The 14087-nt window shown below is 39.2% G+C and overlaps 2 protein-coding genes across 2 annotated transcripts in view; one reads left to right on the top strand and one right to left on the bottom strand.

Moving 5' to 3' along the window:
* The window catches only part of usp37 (ubiquitin specific peptidase 37), a 26842-nt gene extending 16181 nt beyond the window's left edge, over positions 1-10661 (bottom strand). Inside the window, exons 1-6 of the mRNA XM_056464706.1 lie at positions 10499-10661; positions 6418-6616; positions 4687-4852; positions 3034-3128; positions 2226-2341; positions 277-354 (exon numbers count right to left, since the gene is read on the bottom strand). Of these exons, the coding sequence (XP_056320681.1) occupies positions 277-354; positions 2226-2341; positions 3034-3128; positions 4687-4852; positions 6418-6591 (629 nt within the window). The 5' untranslated portion in view covers positions 6592-6616; positions 10499-10661. The remainder of the gene's footprint in view (positions 1-276; positions 355-2225; positions 2342-3033; positions 3129-4686; positions 4853-6417; positions 6617-10498) is intronic.
* A 1578-nt stretch (positions 10662-12239) lies between these two features.
* insig2 (insulin induced gene 2) overlaps positions 12240-14087 on the top strand; it is a 15050-nt gene continuing 13202 nt past the window's right edge. The window contains exons 1-2 of the mRNA XM_056464984.1: positions 12240-12342; positions 14028-14087. The exon at positions 14028-14087 is cut by the window's right edge and continues 184 nt beyond it. Of these exons, the coding sequence (XP_056320959.1) occupies positions 14040-14087 (48 nt within the window). The 5' untranslated portion in view covers positions 12240-12342; positions 14028-14039. The remainder of the gene's footprint in view (positions 12343-14027) is intronic.

Raw genomic sequence — 14087 nt, forward strand, 5'->3', positions numbered from 1 at the left:
TGCAGTTTTAATGTACACAGACTTGTTTTATAAGACTGTAAAATGTCTTTGCAGTCACTTTTGATCAATGTAATGCATCACATCCCAAACAAAAAAATAGATTGTGTTGTATTTCCGTTAAGAAAAAGCTCCAGTCCTGTGTTCAGTAATGTTGAAGTTATTCTTCTACATGTACGATTAAAGTCAGCTTAATTATCCATCTCAAGAAAAACAATGTGAGCTAGCAAAATAAACATTGAACATGCAGACTTCAATGGGACTTGAAGTCCGGTTTACCTGGAAGAGTCGTTCTCTTTGGGATAGTCCTCCGTCAGGTCTCCATCAGAGTTCATCAGCCTCTTCCTCTTCTCACTCCTACACAACACACATTTAACAGTGGAGTTCAATGCAGTAAACCAGCTCTTCACATTAAAGGGACAGTTCATTTACTCCACTTGGTATGAAACCTTTTCTGTTGAACACAGAGAAACATAGTCTGAAAGAAGAAACTAAATTAAACTGAGAAGACTGAAGTTAGAGCTGCTCAATACTGGCATTGCAATATACTGTATTTCTGTAATAAATATTGCAATATGCACATCATTTCACAAGAGGATTTAAAACAGTTTAAATATTTAATCCATAATATTATTACATTTTTCATTGATGGGGAGTGCATCTACATAAAATATATTCAACATTACAAGCATAAATTAAAACCTGAGCAACAATACAAATGAAATACTAGAGGTGTGAACCTATTCTGGTCTCACAGTTCGGTTAGGATTATCATGCCATCGATTCGGTTCAATTCGATATTTCGGTGCATTGACGACGCTTTCCATACACGGTGTTATATTTTGAGGGGTGGCTATAACAAGCTGTCTGTATAAACACACACACACACACACACACTCTCTCATTCACACACATACACAAACATAGACAGCACCAAATAAACATACACACGCACACTCACACGCCAAGCTAGCTTGCTCGCTCGGGAGCGCTATTGTGAGACCGCCCACTCCTGTTAAAATTACACAAGTTACTGACTGCTCCCGCACTTTATTCGGAAATTTATTCCTGTGCTGCATGAAATCTGGTCGGGTCCCGCGACAATGCACAGGTACAGCTGCAGGATTGCATTTAGCCGAGAGGAAAAGAGAGGGGAGGAAGAGTCACGCCAGCAGGTGAAATGGGCCACAGTGTGTAAGAAAGAGAGAGAGAGAGAGAAAGGGAGTACTTTCATTCCCTCAATCTCAGGGAAATAGGGGCTTCTGCTGTAAGTGCCAGTGAAAGACTGTATGTGTTTTCTGTACAGTGTTAAATTTTTAAGTAGTTGCCGCCTGTAGTGTAGTAAATACCCGCGCTCGCCTCCCTCGAGACAGTGCGCATAAGAGATAAATGACGTCAGTACATAACCGGTTATGATTATTACTGAACCGATACAGAATTATCCGTGTCTGCATCGCGGTGCACCAAAAAAACTATTAATTTTGACACCTCTATAAAATACACAGCGCTTTAAGGTTTGCCGGAGAGTCTAACAGTATTGAGGTACATAAATAAAATATTCAAGTGTAAAATAACCCTTTATACTGTAGTAAACATAAGAAGATGATCAACATATTTCATCAACGTTGTCCTAGACCTATTTAACACCAATTCTGGACAATTTTGAAAAACATTTTTGACTATGGTTGTCTTTATTGCATAAATAATTTAATACAATTAGCCTTATAGCTACAAAATGTATAATTTGCTATAATTTAAAGTGTTTAATTATGACTATATTGATTTAATTGATTTACATATGACTAAGATTTAAATAATATCAGATTATTATCTTTGTCTTTATTATGGTTAAACTGTGCATGTGCTCTCATCTGTTTTCATTGATTACTACAATCCCAAAACTTGACATTGCAAATCCTGCATTGTGACTACTGCAATATTGATGCAAAAAACAATATATTTTGCAGTGCTAACTGATGAGATAATAATAATAATAATAATAATAATAATAATAATAATAATAATGCCTTTTTTTACAGGCGCCTTTTAACATACCCAAGGACACCTTACAGTATATAGCAAGATCACAATAAAATAAACAAGCATTAAAGAGCATACTCAAACTAGCAGATCATTAAAAGCTTTCCTGACGAAAACCTTAATCTTTAGATTTTAAAGGGGAAACGGTGTCCAGCCAGCTAATGTGCCATCAGGGTGTCTGCGCTCACCTGATCTCCGAGAGGCTGCCGCGGGCCGGTGTGGATGTAACCCGGCTGGGGCTGCCCAGGGGCTTTCGGGGGGTGCTGTCCTCTCTGCTGTCCAGACTGGAACGCCTGGGAGTGCTCTGCGAGAAACAGAAGATCAGTCTGGTCGTATTTACCAGAGATGCAACTAAATTACATTTCTGGAAACTATGGATGCACGTGACCAAAAATGTTTTGTTGAAAAGGTAGTGCATTGCGCTTTTTATGTTGCTAGGCAACCACTGAATCAACTGCGTATTGTGCTTAAGCGATGCTGTTGATATTATAACAATAGTAATAGTATTGTGATACAAATGTTGTATTAAGGTCATTTAACCAGCGTTGTCATGACAGCACAGTAATAGCTAGCAGCAGGAACAAGTATACTGCATACAAATGTCCTATCCATTATTCTTTGCTTGTGCAGTGTGCATGTGTGGTTCATGCATAAGTACATACATTTAAATTAGCTAAATATCCAAAGCTATTTTGAACTTTGACCAGGACATGTACAAACTAGTCAATAGTGAGCTCCTTGTGTTTTGGTTGGTGCAGCAGAAATGAATGGGTTTTAAAGCGCAGTGCTTCCTGCATCTGGTGTGAAAGCCCCTTCAGATCTTGCAGATCCTACGGCTGGATGAAAAGCGAAACCAGCATGCTAAACACTGCTGGGCAGTGCAGTGGAGCATAGGCCTTAATCAGCCCAAATCTTTCTGTGGCCAAAAACTCGATGCATCCCTAATATTTATATTGTCATTGATGAGCATTCACAGCACTTGTGATGCTGCATTACCTGTTTATCTGACGGAGAAAGGCCAGAGTCGTTCTGCGCTGTTCGATTTCCAAGAACCAGCCCAAAACTAGCACTGCCCTGATTTGTCTTGAAAACTGAAACAGAAATGACAAAAGAAATTAAAAGGGACAGTTCACCCAATATAAAATGTCCTCATCGTTTACTCTCACTCAAGTGGGTAGTAAAATTATTAATTTCTTTCTAATATATTTTGAAGAATGTTGGAAAAATTGAAGGAACAAAACAATGGCTGCTTTTACCATCATTCTTCAGTGTATTTTGTTTTGTGAAACAAGAACCAGACGAAATCACTCAAATCATGTCTTTAAACTATTATTATGCCTATCAAACGTCAAATTAATACATATATAATAGACTTGTTATTAGAATGCCCCAAAATGAAAAATGTGGGCTAAAAGCGAATCTTTAGGATTCAACGATCATGATTTATAAGTGAATGAATGGCAAAATGAAAGCGGAGTGTGTGTTTATTTATTGCCACATCAGCAACACATGGCTGTTCTGTGGCACGATCAATATAGCTAAAGCATCAGTCAAGCCTTGTATAAAACAAGTTGGCAAAACATTAACGTTTTGCAGTGGCCCAGCCAAAGTCCTGACATAAACCCAATTGAGAATTTATGAAGCGAGCTAAAGATCAGACTCTAAAACCTGAGTTTGAGCTCATTGTTAAAGATGAATGGGCAAAAACACCAGTGGAGACATGCAAAAAGGTGATCAGCAATTTCTAGGAAGCATTTGATCACTGTAATAGCCAATAAATGAGTTTTTATTGATTATTGAGAAAGATATGAATAATTTTAGACATGCCACTTTTTGTTCAAATGTAAAGAAAAGCATTATATTCCACAATGATGCCTCTTGTACATCATCTTATTATCTTTTGGGTGTCATTTCCCATCAAAAACAAACTTGCTGGTTGAATAAAAGTAATTTTAGGTCAGAATGTGCCAGGGGTATGAATAATTTCAGGGATTGACTGTATATAATAGAGTATACAGTACACAGGAATCAGAGAGTGAATTTCAATACCTTTTAAGACCTTTTTAAGACTCTTTCCATGCAGTTTAAGACCTTATAACCACTTTAGGTTTCAACCGGAAACACTGGCGAGATTTTAACTTGCTGTATAGTTACTGAATAATAATGCAAGAAACTAATCCAAACCTAAAACATTATTCATATACTGAATAAAAATCTATTAAATTATAGCTAAATCAGCAGGTTGGCGGCTTTAGAACTGCAGAAATAATGGTGTTGGTTACTGCAGTAAACAAAGCAGCATGATGTCAAATCTAGCAAGATTTCATTGACTTCATAAAATACACAGCATCCTGATATTCAAAGATATAATTCAGGCTAACTTTAGCACTTAACCATACATTGCAGAATCAAAAATGATTTAACATTTATTACCTAGCAAAATAGCATTTAATACCTTTTAAGGGATTTAAATTTCTCTAAATTAATTTATCAACTTTTAATATTTTAAGACCCTGCGGACACCCTGTAATAACTTCATATAAGAAAATATACAGAATAAATAAATATAAATAAATAAAAATGTACACAATAACATTAGATATAAATTTTCCGTTCCAAAGTGACAGCTGAAAGGGGACAGAAACTCACCTGCAGGTTTACCAAGCTTCACCGTTTCTAGATATTCCTTCATCTTTTTGGCGACCAGCATGTTCAGCTTATCCATTATGACGATGCAGGAGTCTTTCAGAGTCAGTGTCATGCGGTTCGGCCCGTGCGTTTGAAACCACGAAACACTCTTCACATTGTGACTCAGCTGGAATAAAGCACACATATGAATGAGCTTTAATAGCATTTGATGCTCATGTGTGCTAAAGATGACCTTACAGCTGTTCATCAACCCTAGTGTTACTTTATCACGTCTAAATGATAAACAGAACCAAAACTCTGCAGGTAAACATGTTAATCACAGGCTAATATGAACCTAAGTTTGATACTTAAATAAAAACACTTAGCTCGTTAATATGTTTGCCTAAAAATCTTACCTTGAGAATGCTTTCAATTCAAAACATTGGATATAATCAGCGTTATTTAAGATTTTGGTGTTTTTAATACTGCATTCACATTTTGCATTGCATTTGACAAGAAATAGACATGTTCACGAAAACATGGAGCATTTCTTTCTTTAAAAGTTTATCATCAAATAGTTTTGGTCATTTTTATTTATTTATTTTTTTAAAATACAATATTCACTATTAACTGTGTTTTTTTAGCCAAACTACTAATTTTCTGCTTATTAATAGTTATTAATAGTTGTGTTGGGTTATTGGGTAGGATAGGCCTTATGATAAGTCATAATCACACCCCCACAAGAGCAAGCTCCTGATTGGGTAACGTGATTCGCGCCGCGTCATTTGTGCGTATTGCGCCCCAGGATGTCTATTCGCACCTTTACATTGACTCAACATGTAAATCACTCGCGCTTGACGCTTCTACTGCGTCTGGTGTAAACACAGCAGTCTCTGATATGTTACCAATTACAAAACCTTCCATTCAGGCCGTATTTGGGTTCATAAACTATACGAAACATATTCAGTCAGTACAAACCTCTCATCTTTATTCTTCACCAGCACATGTAACGTTTAACATCTTGTTAGAAAGTAGCTCTGTCATTCACAGTTCATAATAGTCCAAAAGGTGATGATAATAGTAAAACATGGCAGTTCGGTCCTGTTTTAAGTTGCTGAGGAATCATTCGCTCCTTTGTTTTTCTGGCTTCTCCTTCGTTTTTTCACTCTCTTTACTCTCGCGTTTCTGAGGATCGGGTGTCAGAATCACGCGCACGTTATCATCGTCAGCTCAAGAAGCTCGTTATTTCAAATATAGACACGCAGCAAGTGCATGCAAATCTCTAGAGAAAGTGAACCACTCCAGCTTTTCGACAGCCTCATAAACAACAACAGGACACATTCTAGATTCTACTCTTCTTCTCGGCTTTGTGGCTGTTTAACTAGTCGACGACAAGGTTTGTTTGAGCTCGGGTCGACCATGACTCATTATTATATGTATATATTATTACAATGTAATGTTTCGGCTGTGTGTGTAATAAACGGCAGCTCCTTTGTTTTCATTCTCCTGGCTTGTGCACGCAATAGTGGCATATCTCTGTAAACCAATAGCATTCAGCTGCGTGTCTAGCTCCGCTTTTCTGTACCCTTTTGTTTTTTTCTTTGGAAAGGGTACCTAAAAAGTGGTACCTTTTGAGTGGAAACGGACAAGAGTACCGAACCGTACCACTCAGTAGAAACGAACCATTAATTTAACATGATCATTTTGAACTAAAATGCTGTTATTCCAGGGTTACAGTGAAGCACCTCGCACCTGAAACACCCTCGGAGCTCCTCCGCTGTTGAACTTGACCAGCAGGTTGATTTTGTTGTCTCTCTCCTGGATCTCAATTACCCCCTCTTTCCACTTGGTGGTCCCCAGTTCGCCACACCTGATGCGGATGCGGACAGCGCCACCGCTGGTCAGCCTGGGCACTGCGACGGCCATCAGGGTGAAGATCCTCCACGAAACACTGACAGAAGATGCAGCTTTTATTAGAAAATGTACTCTCTCATGTACTCTCAAATGTAATTTCACATTCACTAATGCAAAAGTTTGCAAAAGCCAAATCTCTTTTTAAAGTAAAAGATCCAAATTTGTGATTTCTAAAAATAGAAAAGCAATAAAGTTTTTAAAATGTTTGCTTAATGTTCATATGCCTGTGTCTTCTGTATTAAAAGTGCATTTGATAAATTCTTGTTAATAACAATTGGGAAGTGTATGTACAGTATTATCTAAGCCAAGCAGCAGCATTTATTACTTTCACATATTAAAATGTACCACATGAGGACAAACAAATAGCGAATGGGAAAAAAAACTGAGTGAAAGTAATGCGCGAGTACATGTGACATTAAAGGTTCAGGACACCCTGGAGTAGCCATGGGTCGGTATAAGTTTCTGACGGTATGATAACCTTGGATAAAAATATCACGGTATCATGGTATCGTGTTTACCGCTGTAAAATAATTTCTTTATAAATGTCTAGGTTAAAAACAAAACTTTTTTTCCCCATTTAACACATTACATTTCAGGAAACATTTATAATATTTTGGAACAGTTAACATGTCAGGCTACATAATTAAAATAAACCATTGACTTCTATCTTCATTAGCTTCAAAAACAGATTTCCTTACAACACATAAAAATAGGTTATCGTTCCATGCCTGCTGGGGATGCAGTGTTTCCTCTAGGATTTTTTCCAGCTGTGGCAGCAGGCCTTTTTTTTTTAACACAGATCTAACTAACTATGGCGTTATTTCAATGCCAAATGTCGTGAGCGCAGTATTAGAAGTCGAGATCGCATTTATGTAACAGCCTACGAGGATGCGGTTCTCTTTGCTTGCGCGCCGATTTCCTCTGCTCGTGCACAAAGTGTTGCCAGATTGGGCGGTTTTGAATTTATTTTTGCGGGTAAAAAGTGACATAGGTGGGTGGTGAAAATTTGGGCAGTTTTGCAACGGCGTGCCCGCAAGCCCCGGTCTGCCATCATACACTCGTTTTGATCTCCCAAAGAGATGCCATAGCCCCCGTTCTTCGCATACAAATGTCTAGAACAGTGTACAGCACTGGAAACAGTCAGCAACATCTGGCAACACTGCTTGCACGCCCCTCAAATATAAGCCGCTTCAAGAGCGCGCAGATCTTCTTGTGCGCTCAAATAAACGCAGCTGAAGTGCGATTTAGTAACGAGTATGTCTCCAACATTTATTAGATCTGCTAGGAATATTTATGAATGTCTCCAATAGACCTACAGAGTAGCATTAATGCGTCCTGAAGTAAAGTAAAACGGCTATACGTCGTGTTTGCTGGCCTCACGCACCTGTCAAGTCAGGCACGTCACCTTAAAGGGTTAAACAAATGACACACAACACTACTACGGTCACAGAAAAGTTTGCGCTATTATAATTCACTTACCCTTTAATACGTTTTGGTGGGGATATTACCCGCTATTAAAAAAATTAAATGTTTTGAATGAGAAGCTGTAATGTAGCCGTGGCGGGATGAATTTCGGCATGGCCCGCCGCCATGGTAGAATGAATGTTTCGGAAACCATGGGATGGACTTGGTTCAACTTTTTTGGTTCTACATTATAAAAGACCGAAGTATCGATAAGCTCTGACGTTAACGGTTCTTCAGACCATTAGAAACCATAGAAACATTACTTACGGTCGCATAATTTAACCGACCAACCTTTTCTAATTTGCGATATTCATTTGCAGAGTTGGCAATCTCACATTAGAAATGCTCGTGCTTTCGCACAACAGTACAACAGCGAGCACAAGTATAAAAGCCTTTACAGTTCTCGTCTGTGCGCGTACATTCAGCTGAGACTCGCGCCAAGCGCACACACAGAGCTCGCAACACAGTCTCGCGCGCACAAGCAGCTTGTGAGCTTGCGGAGGGAACCAAACGGGTTGTATTTTCTGAGTGGACATCGACAATGCCTGTTGCAACAAACACAACAAGTTGTTTCCTTGTATAAGCGGAAGCGCAGGCAATCTGGCTAAGCGAAAGTATCTTTCAAAAGATTATTAAATGCAGAAAGACAAATGAAAAGTTTCGACTGACTAGCTAAAGGTACATCATCCACATTAGGCATGGGACGATAACCGTTTTCAAGGTAAATCGCAGTTTGGTAAAAGTCAAGGTTTTAAACCCGCCAAAATTTTCTGTAATACCATCCCTAAGGTATGTGTAGGACTTTATATTTACATTTTTGTTTGGTCTTTAGGACAGCAGTATATCCAGCAAAAATAATATCCAAATATGCCTTTTAAAATGTAAAGAAATCTGTGTGTTTTGAAATTAATGAAAACAGCAGAAGTCAATGATTCGTTTGAATTATTCAGCCTGACAGGTTTACTGCTCCAAAATATTATAAATATTTCAAAAAATAAATATATCGTTTTCAAACGATCAAAATCGGTGACGTAGCGCGAATCTGCAAGTGGAGTGATGACGCGCCGGTTTCCCGTTATTATTCATAACAGTTTCCTTATCCTATGAGAAGACCCTACTTCTGAATTGATAACGAGAGCACTTGCTTTGCGAAGGTAAGGCAGACCTGCCGAGCAGTGAGACCCAATGACTGTCTGAGCACAGCACGCAGTATTTAGCCGTTCGTGAAGGGTTGTATGCATGTTTCCATGATCCATTTTTTGTTGCTTGCGTTTCCCCGCAAGCACACTTTCACGTTAATGACAAAAAAAACAGAAACCGTGTAGTAGTAACATGCGAATACATGTAACGTTAATGTTAAAGTATGAATGTTTGCTAAACCACAGAACAAGCGTCACACTAAAATAATCTGAGCTAGATGGCATCATGATTATTACATTTTTACATTAATGACAAAACAAACCGTGTAAAAGTAATGCGCGATTACATGTAACGCTAAAGCACAAGTGTTTGCTAATTTCCCAAACAATACAAGTGTCATGCTAAAATAATCTTTGCTAAACGAAAACATTTACGTTACCACACTTTTACGTTAATGACAAAAACAAACAAACCGTGTAAAAGTAACGCGCGATTACATGTAACGTTAAAGCGCGATTGTTTGTCAAACTCAGAACAAAACAAGCGTCATCCTATAATAATCCAAACTAAACAACAATCCACTTTCAATTACAGTATATAATCAAACAAAAATCACTTAACGGTCGCTGGAAATTCGCTGATCTGAACTTCTGATGTTTTGAAGTTAGCAAACTGACCGAGTCCGGCACCGAAGCGCTCGTTTATCACGGCATAGAGCGTTTTTAGACGTTAACTACCGAGTCAAGACTAGAAGTAAACAAACAGCACGTCAGAAGGACACTCCGCGCGCTTACTGAGGTAAAGCTGGCGTTATATTCGCACATTCGGTCAGTGACAGCTCATGACACGGTCCATATAGTGATGACCACCATATTCGATCTGAATGACTTCAAGACAACATTAGCACTATTTAATTAACTGTGAGCGATGTTGTACTTTCTGACTGCTAATACAATTTTACAATGTAGAATGTGCAAAATCCCTACATTACAGAGGAAGTCTGAATGTGCGAATATAAAATCAACTTTACCTCAATCGCGCGCTTTACCTGGACGCTTCTCCCTCGAGGCGCGCACACGGTACACACATACACGCGCACATTGCAACCACACACTCGCTCTCTCACTCGAACACACACACCTTCCCGCGTCTGAGCACCGAGTTTGACTCTTTATTCTGCGGTTTTCTGATGAATTCGCGCTCCAGCATCCTCCGCACGCGGCTAATCGGCTAACATTAGCACCCCGGGCCGTGAGAACCGCTCATTCTGGAGAAAAGCGGCTCCCGGTGGGCTCTGCGGGCTCGGCGCGCTTACCTGCGGGCGGGAGAGTCCTCCGTGGGGCCGCTGGAGGATCAGCGAGTGCTCCGGCCGAGGTTTGATGTCTGCGGGTGAGTTTTGCCGGCTGTGATGATGGAGATTCTGCGCTCGAGTCCCACGAGCTTCCGATGATGGCGGGAATGTGAAAATTTAGAGCGGAAATGGGAGGTTAGATGATGTGTTGTAAGTACCGCGAGACTACACGACATTTGGAATCGGCGTGTGTGTGCGTGTGTGTGTGCGTGTGTTTTTACTGTTTCTAGAAGGGATACAGCTGCGGCAGGAAGTTAACATGAATTATTTATATTTTTTATTAAATTACCCATCAACTGCAATTTAATAACGTCACAAAACAGTCAAAACAGTAATCATACAGAGTATTATTAATAATATTTGTTAAATTACCAATTAAATTTTACTTTATTAACCTCTACCCCAACTTTAAATCTATGGAGGACGAAACCTATAAACAAATAAATAAATACCAAAATATATAAATAAATGAGTAAATAAATCCATAAATTCCTGCATAAATAAAATAATAAATAAATAAATGTGCAAATAAATTAATAAATGGATATAAAAATCCACAAATTCCTGCGTAAATAAATATATAAATAATTGATAGTGCAGGAAGGTAAATAATTTAATAAATACAGGAATGTTGTGAGAATAAGAAAATGCTAAACTGAAAGTAGATTACCCCATTCTCATTAGCTATGGAGGAGGAAACCAGCAAAAACAATAAATAAGTAAATACGCAAATAAATTAATAAATAAATCTACAAATTCCTGCATGAATAAAACAATAAATAAATAAATACGCAAATAATAAATAAATGAATGAATAAATACGCAAATAAATTAATGATTAATGCAAATTAATGCAAATAAACAAACAAATGAATAAATAAATACACAAATTCCTGCATAAATAAAACAATAAATAAATAAATATGCAAATAAACAAACAAATGAATAAATAAATACACAAATTCCTACATAAATAAAACAATAAATAAATAAATATGCAAATAAACAAACAAATGAATAAATAAATACACAAATTCCTACATAAATAAAACAATAAATACGCAAATAAATAAATGGATATAAAAAAATCAGCAAATTCCTGCATAAATAAATAAACAAATTAATTAATGCTAAACTGAAAGTAGATTCCATCCCCGCCATTCCTCATTCATTCTGTGTGGAGTTTGCATGTTCTCCTTCTTACGTTCGCGTGGGTTTCCCCCTGGTCCTCCGGTTTCCTCCACAGTCCAAACACATGCGATACAGGTGAATTGAGTTGACTAAATTGTCCGTAGTGTATGAGAGTAAATGAGTGTGTATGGATGTTTTCAAGAAATGGGTTGCAGCTGGAAGGGCATCTGCTGCGTAAAAAAAAAAAAAAACATGCTGGATAAATTGGCGGTTCATTCCGCTGTGGCGACCCCAAATTAATAAAGAGACTAAGCTGAAAAGAAAATGAATGAATTAATTTATTTATTGTTTTATTTGTGCAGGTATTTGAGGATTTATTAATTAATTGATTTATTTATTTGCATATTCATTTGTTTAATTATTGTTTTTGCAGATTTCCTCCGCCATAGGGCATTTTGCAAGTAAGAAAAAAATGTAAATCGGTATTTTCATAAACAGAAATTTTAGAGCTTCACTTTAGCGCTTCATCATTGCGTCACCAGCGCGTGCTCTGATTGGCTGCGCTAGTATCAGCAGGACGGAAGTGCAGTATTATCCACGCAAGCTCTCCGTCCGTTCGCTGAGGACTTGAATATTTCATTTCAGAGAAGCCGGAGTTGCTTTCAAACGACGCAGAGGTGAGAAATGTGTGTGTTTTTAACGATACACCTGTTTCACTTGGCGTTAACAAGGCATTTTATCTCAGCTTCATGAACGTTTTTCCTCTCAGGGGGTCGGAAGCTACTGTTGTCGCGCTATACCGCTGTGTAGACATGGATAATAATTAGCTTCGACTGCTAGTGTTGTGCTAGTGTGCTGTATTAATGTCTGTCTGTGGTTATTTTACTGTCATTTACGCTGATCGGCCTGCTGCTGGTGTGGCCTTTGAGCTGCTCGACCTGATAGACTTATTTATTTAACTAACAACTGACCTGCAGTAACCTGTCATTGTGTGTGTGTGTGTGTGTGTGTGTGTGTGCGTGTGTGTGTGTGTGTGTGTGTGTGTGTGTGTGTGTGTGTGTCTCTGCTTTATCTAAAGTGATTGGCTGCTGTTATGTTATATGTTTTTAATTAAAGGAGACCTATTATCTCCCTTTTTACAAGCTGTAAAATGCGTCTCTGCAGTCTCTAGTGTGTGTGTGTGTGTGTGTGTGTGTGTGTGTGTGTGTTTGAGCTGAGGATATCACACAGATGACGTCCTCCAGCTCTCTGAAACTGACCCTTTCAGGCTTTGATCCTAACTGTGGCGTTTTGGTGACTGTCGCTTTAAATGCAAATGAGATCTTGCTCTTTTCAGAAGAGGGCGGAGCTACAGACGCCTGTGCATCAGCATAGTGGCAGATGTAATACAGCAGTGTGTCTGTTGTGAGTGCTGGTCAGGTGTGCTTCAGTGTGAGTGTGTGCTTGATGCTTCTGTCAGTCTATGTCGCTCCTGTCTCTGTTCATCTTAAACTCCACATCTATAATCCTCTTAGTCTATGCTGACATTATCTTCAGCAGCTCAAACACTCTAATGGCTAATGGACAGACGGCTGCTTCTCACTCAGGGCTGCTGTTTATGCTAATGAGATGGAGAGATGGGCACTAGTGGGCGGGGCTTTCTCCCTCTGATGACACGCACAAAGGGAGAATGTCAATCCCTTATTATGGTGGCCATATCTCTTATTTTCACATCCCAATGTTGACAGGTATGGCTTAGTCCCTTTATTAATCTGGGATCGCCACAGCGGAATGAACCACCAACTTATCCAGCATATGTTTTACCACATGTGTTTGGACTGTAGGGGAAACCGGAGCACCCAGAGGAAACCCACATCAATACGGGGAGAACATGCGAACTCCACACAGAAATGCCAGCTGACCCAGCCGGGACTCGAACCAGTGACCTTCTTTCTGTGAGGCGATTGTGCTACACACTGCTCCACCGTGCTGCTCCGTCTTCATAAATAAGCTTAAATAACCTTAACTCAAACTAATCTATGTTTCCTTGAGCGAGAATGACGTCGACTGGCTTTCTGTCACACACCACAGCCACCAAAAGGTACCATTGGCAGTGTAAACACAAGCCTGATAAGGGTGACCCGTACTGACCCATACTGTGTTGTACCAGTCAGTGGAAACGGGCCATAATTGTATATCTGGGGGCCCCTAAAATGGCGTGGGCCCTTATAATCGGCTCTTTGGTACCGTTTGCTGTTTGGTACCATTTGACAGCAGAAACGGCAGGTACCGATCCGTACCGCTCAGTGGAAACGGGCCCTTTGCGAGCCCTGATGTGCAGTGTAGAGAAGTGTCGTGAGCTGATCCTCCTTCTGTCCTGTAGGCATGTGAGGAGATGTCGGAGGTTTCGTCAGTGTCGCGCCGCGGGCCGTACGTCAGCATG

Source organism: Danio aesculapii, chromosome 9 (assembly GCF_903798145.1).
Source record: "Danio aesculapii chromosome 9, fDanAes4.1, whole genome shotgun sequence".
Classification (NCBI taxonomy): Eukaryota; Metazoa; Chordata; class Actinopteri; order Cypriniformes; family Danionidae; genus Danio; species Danio aesculapii.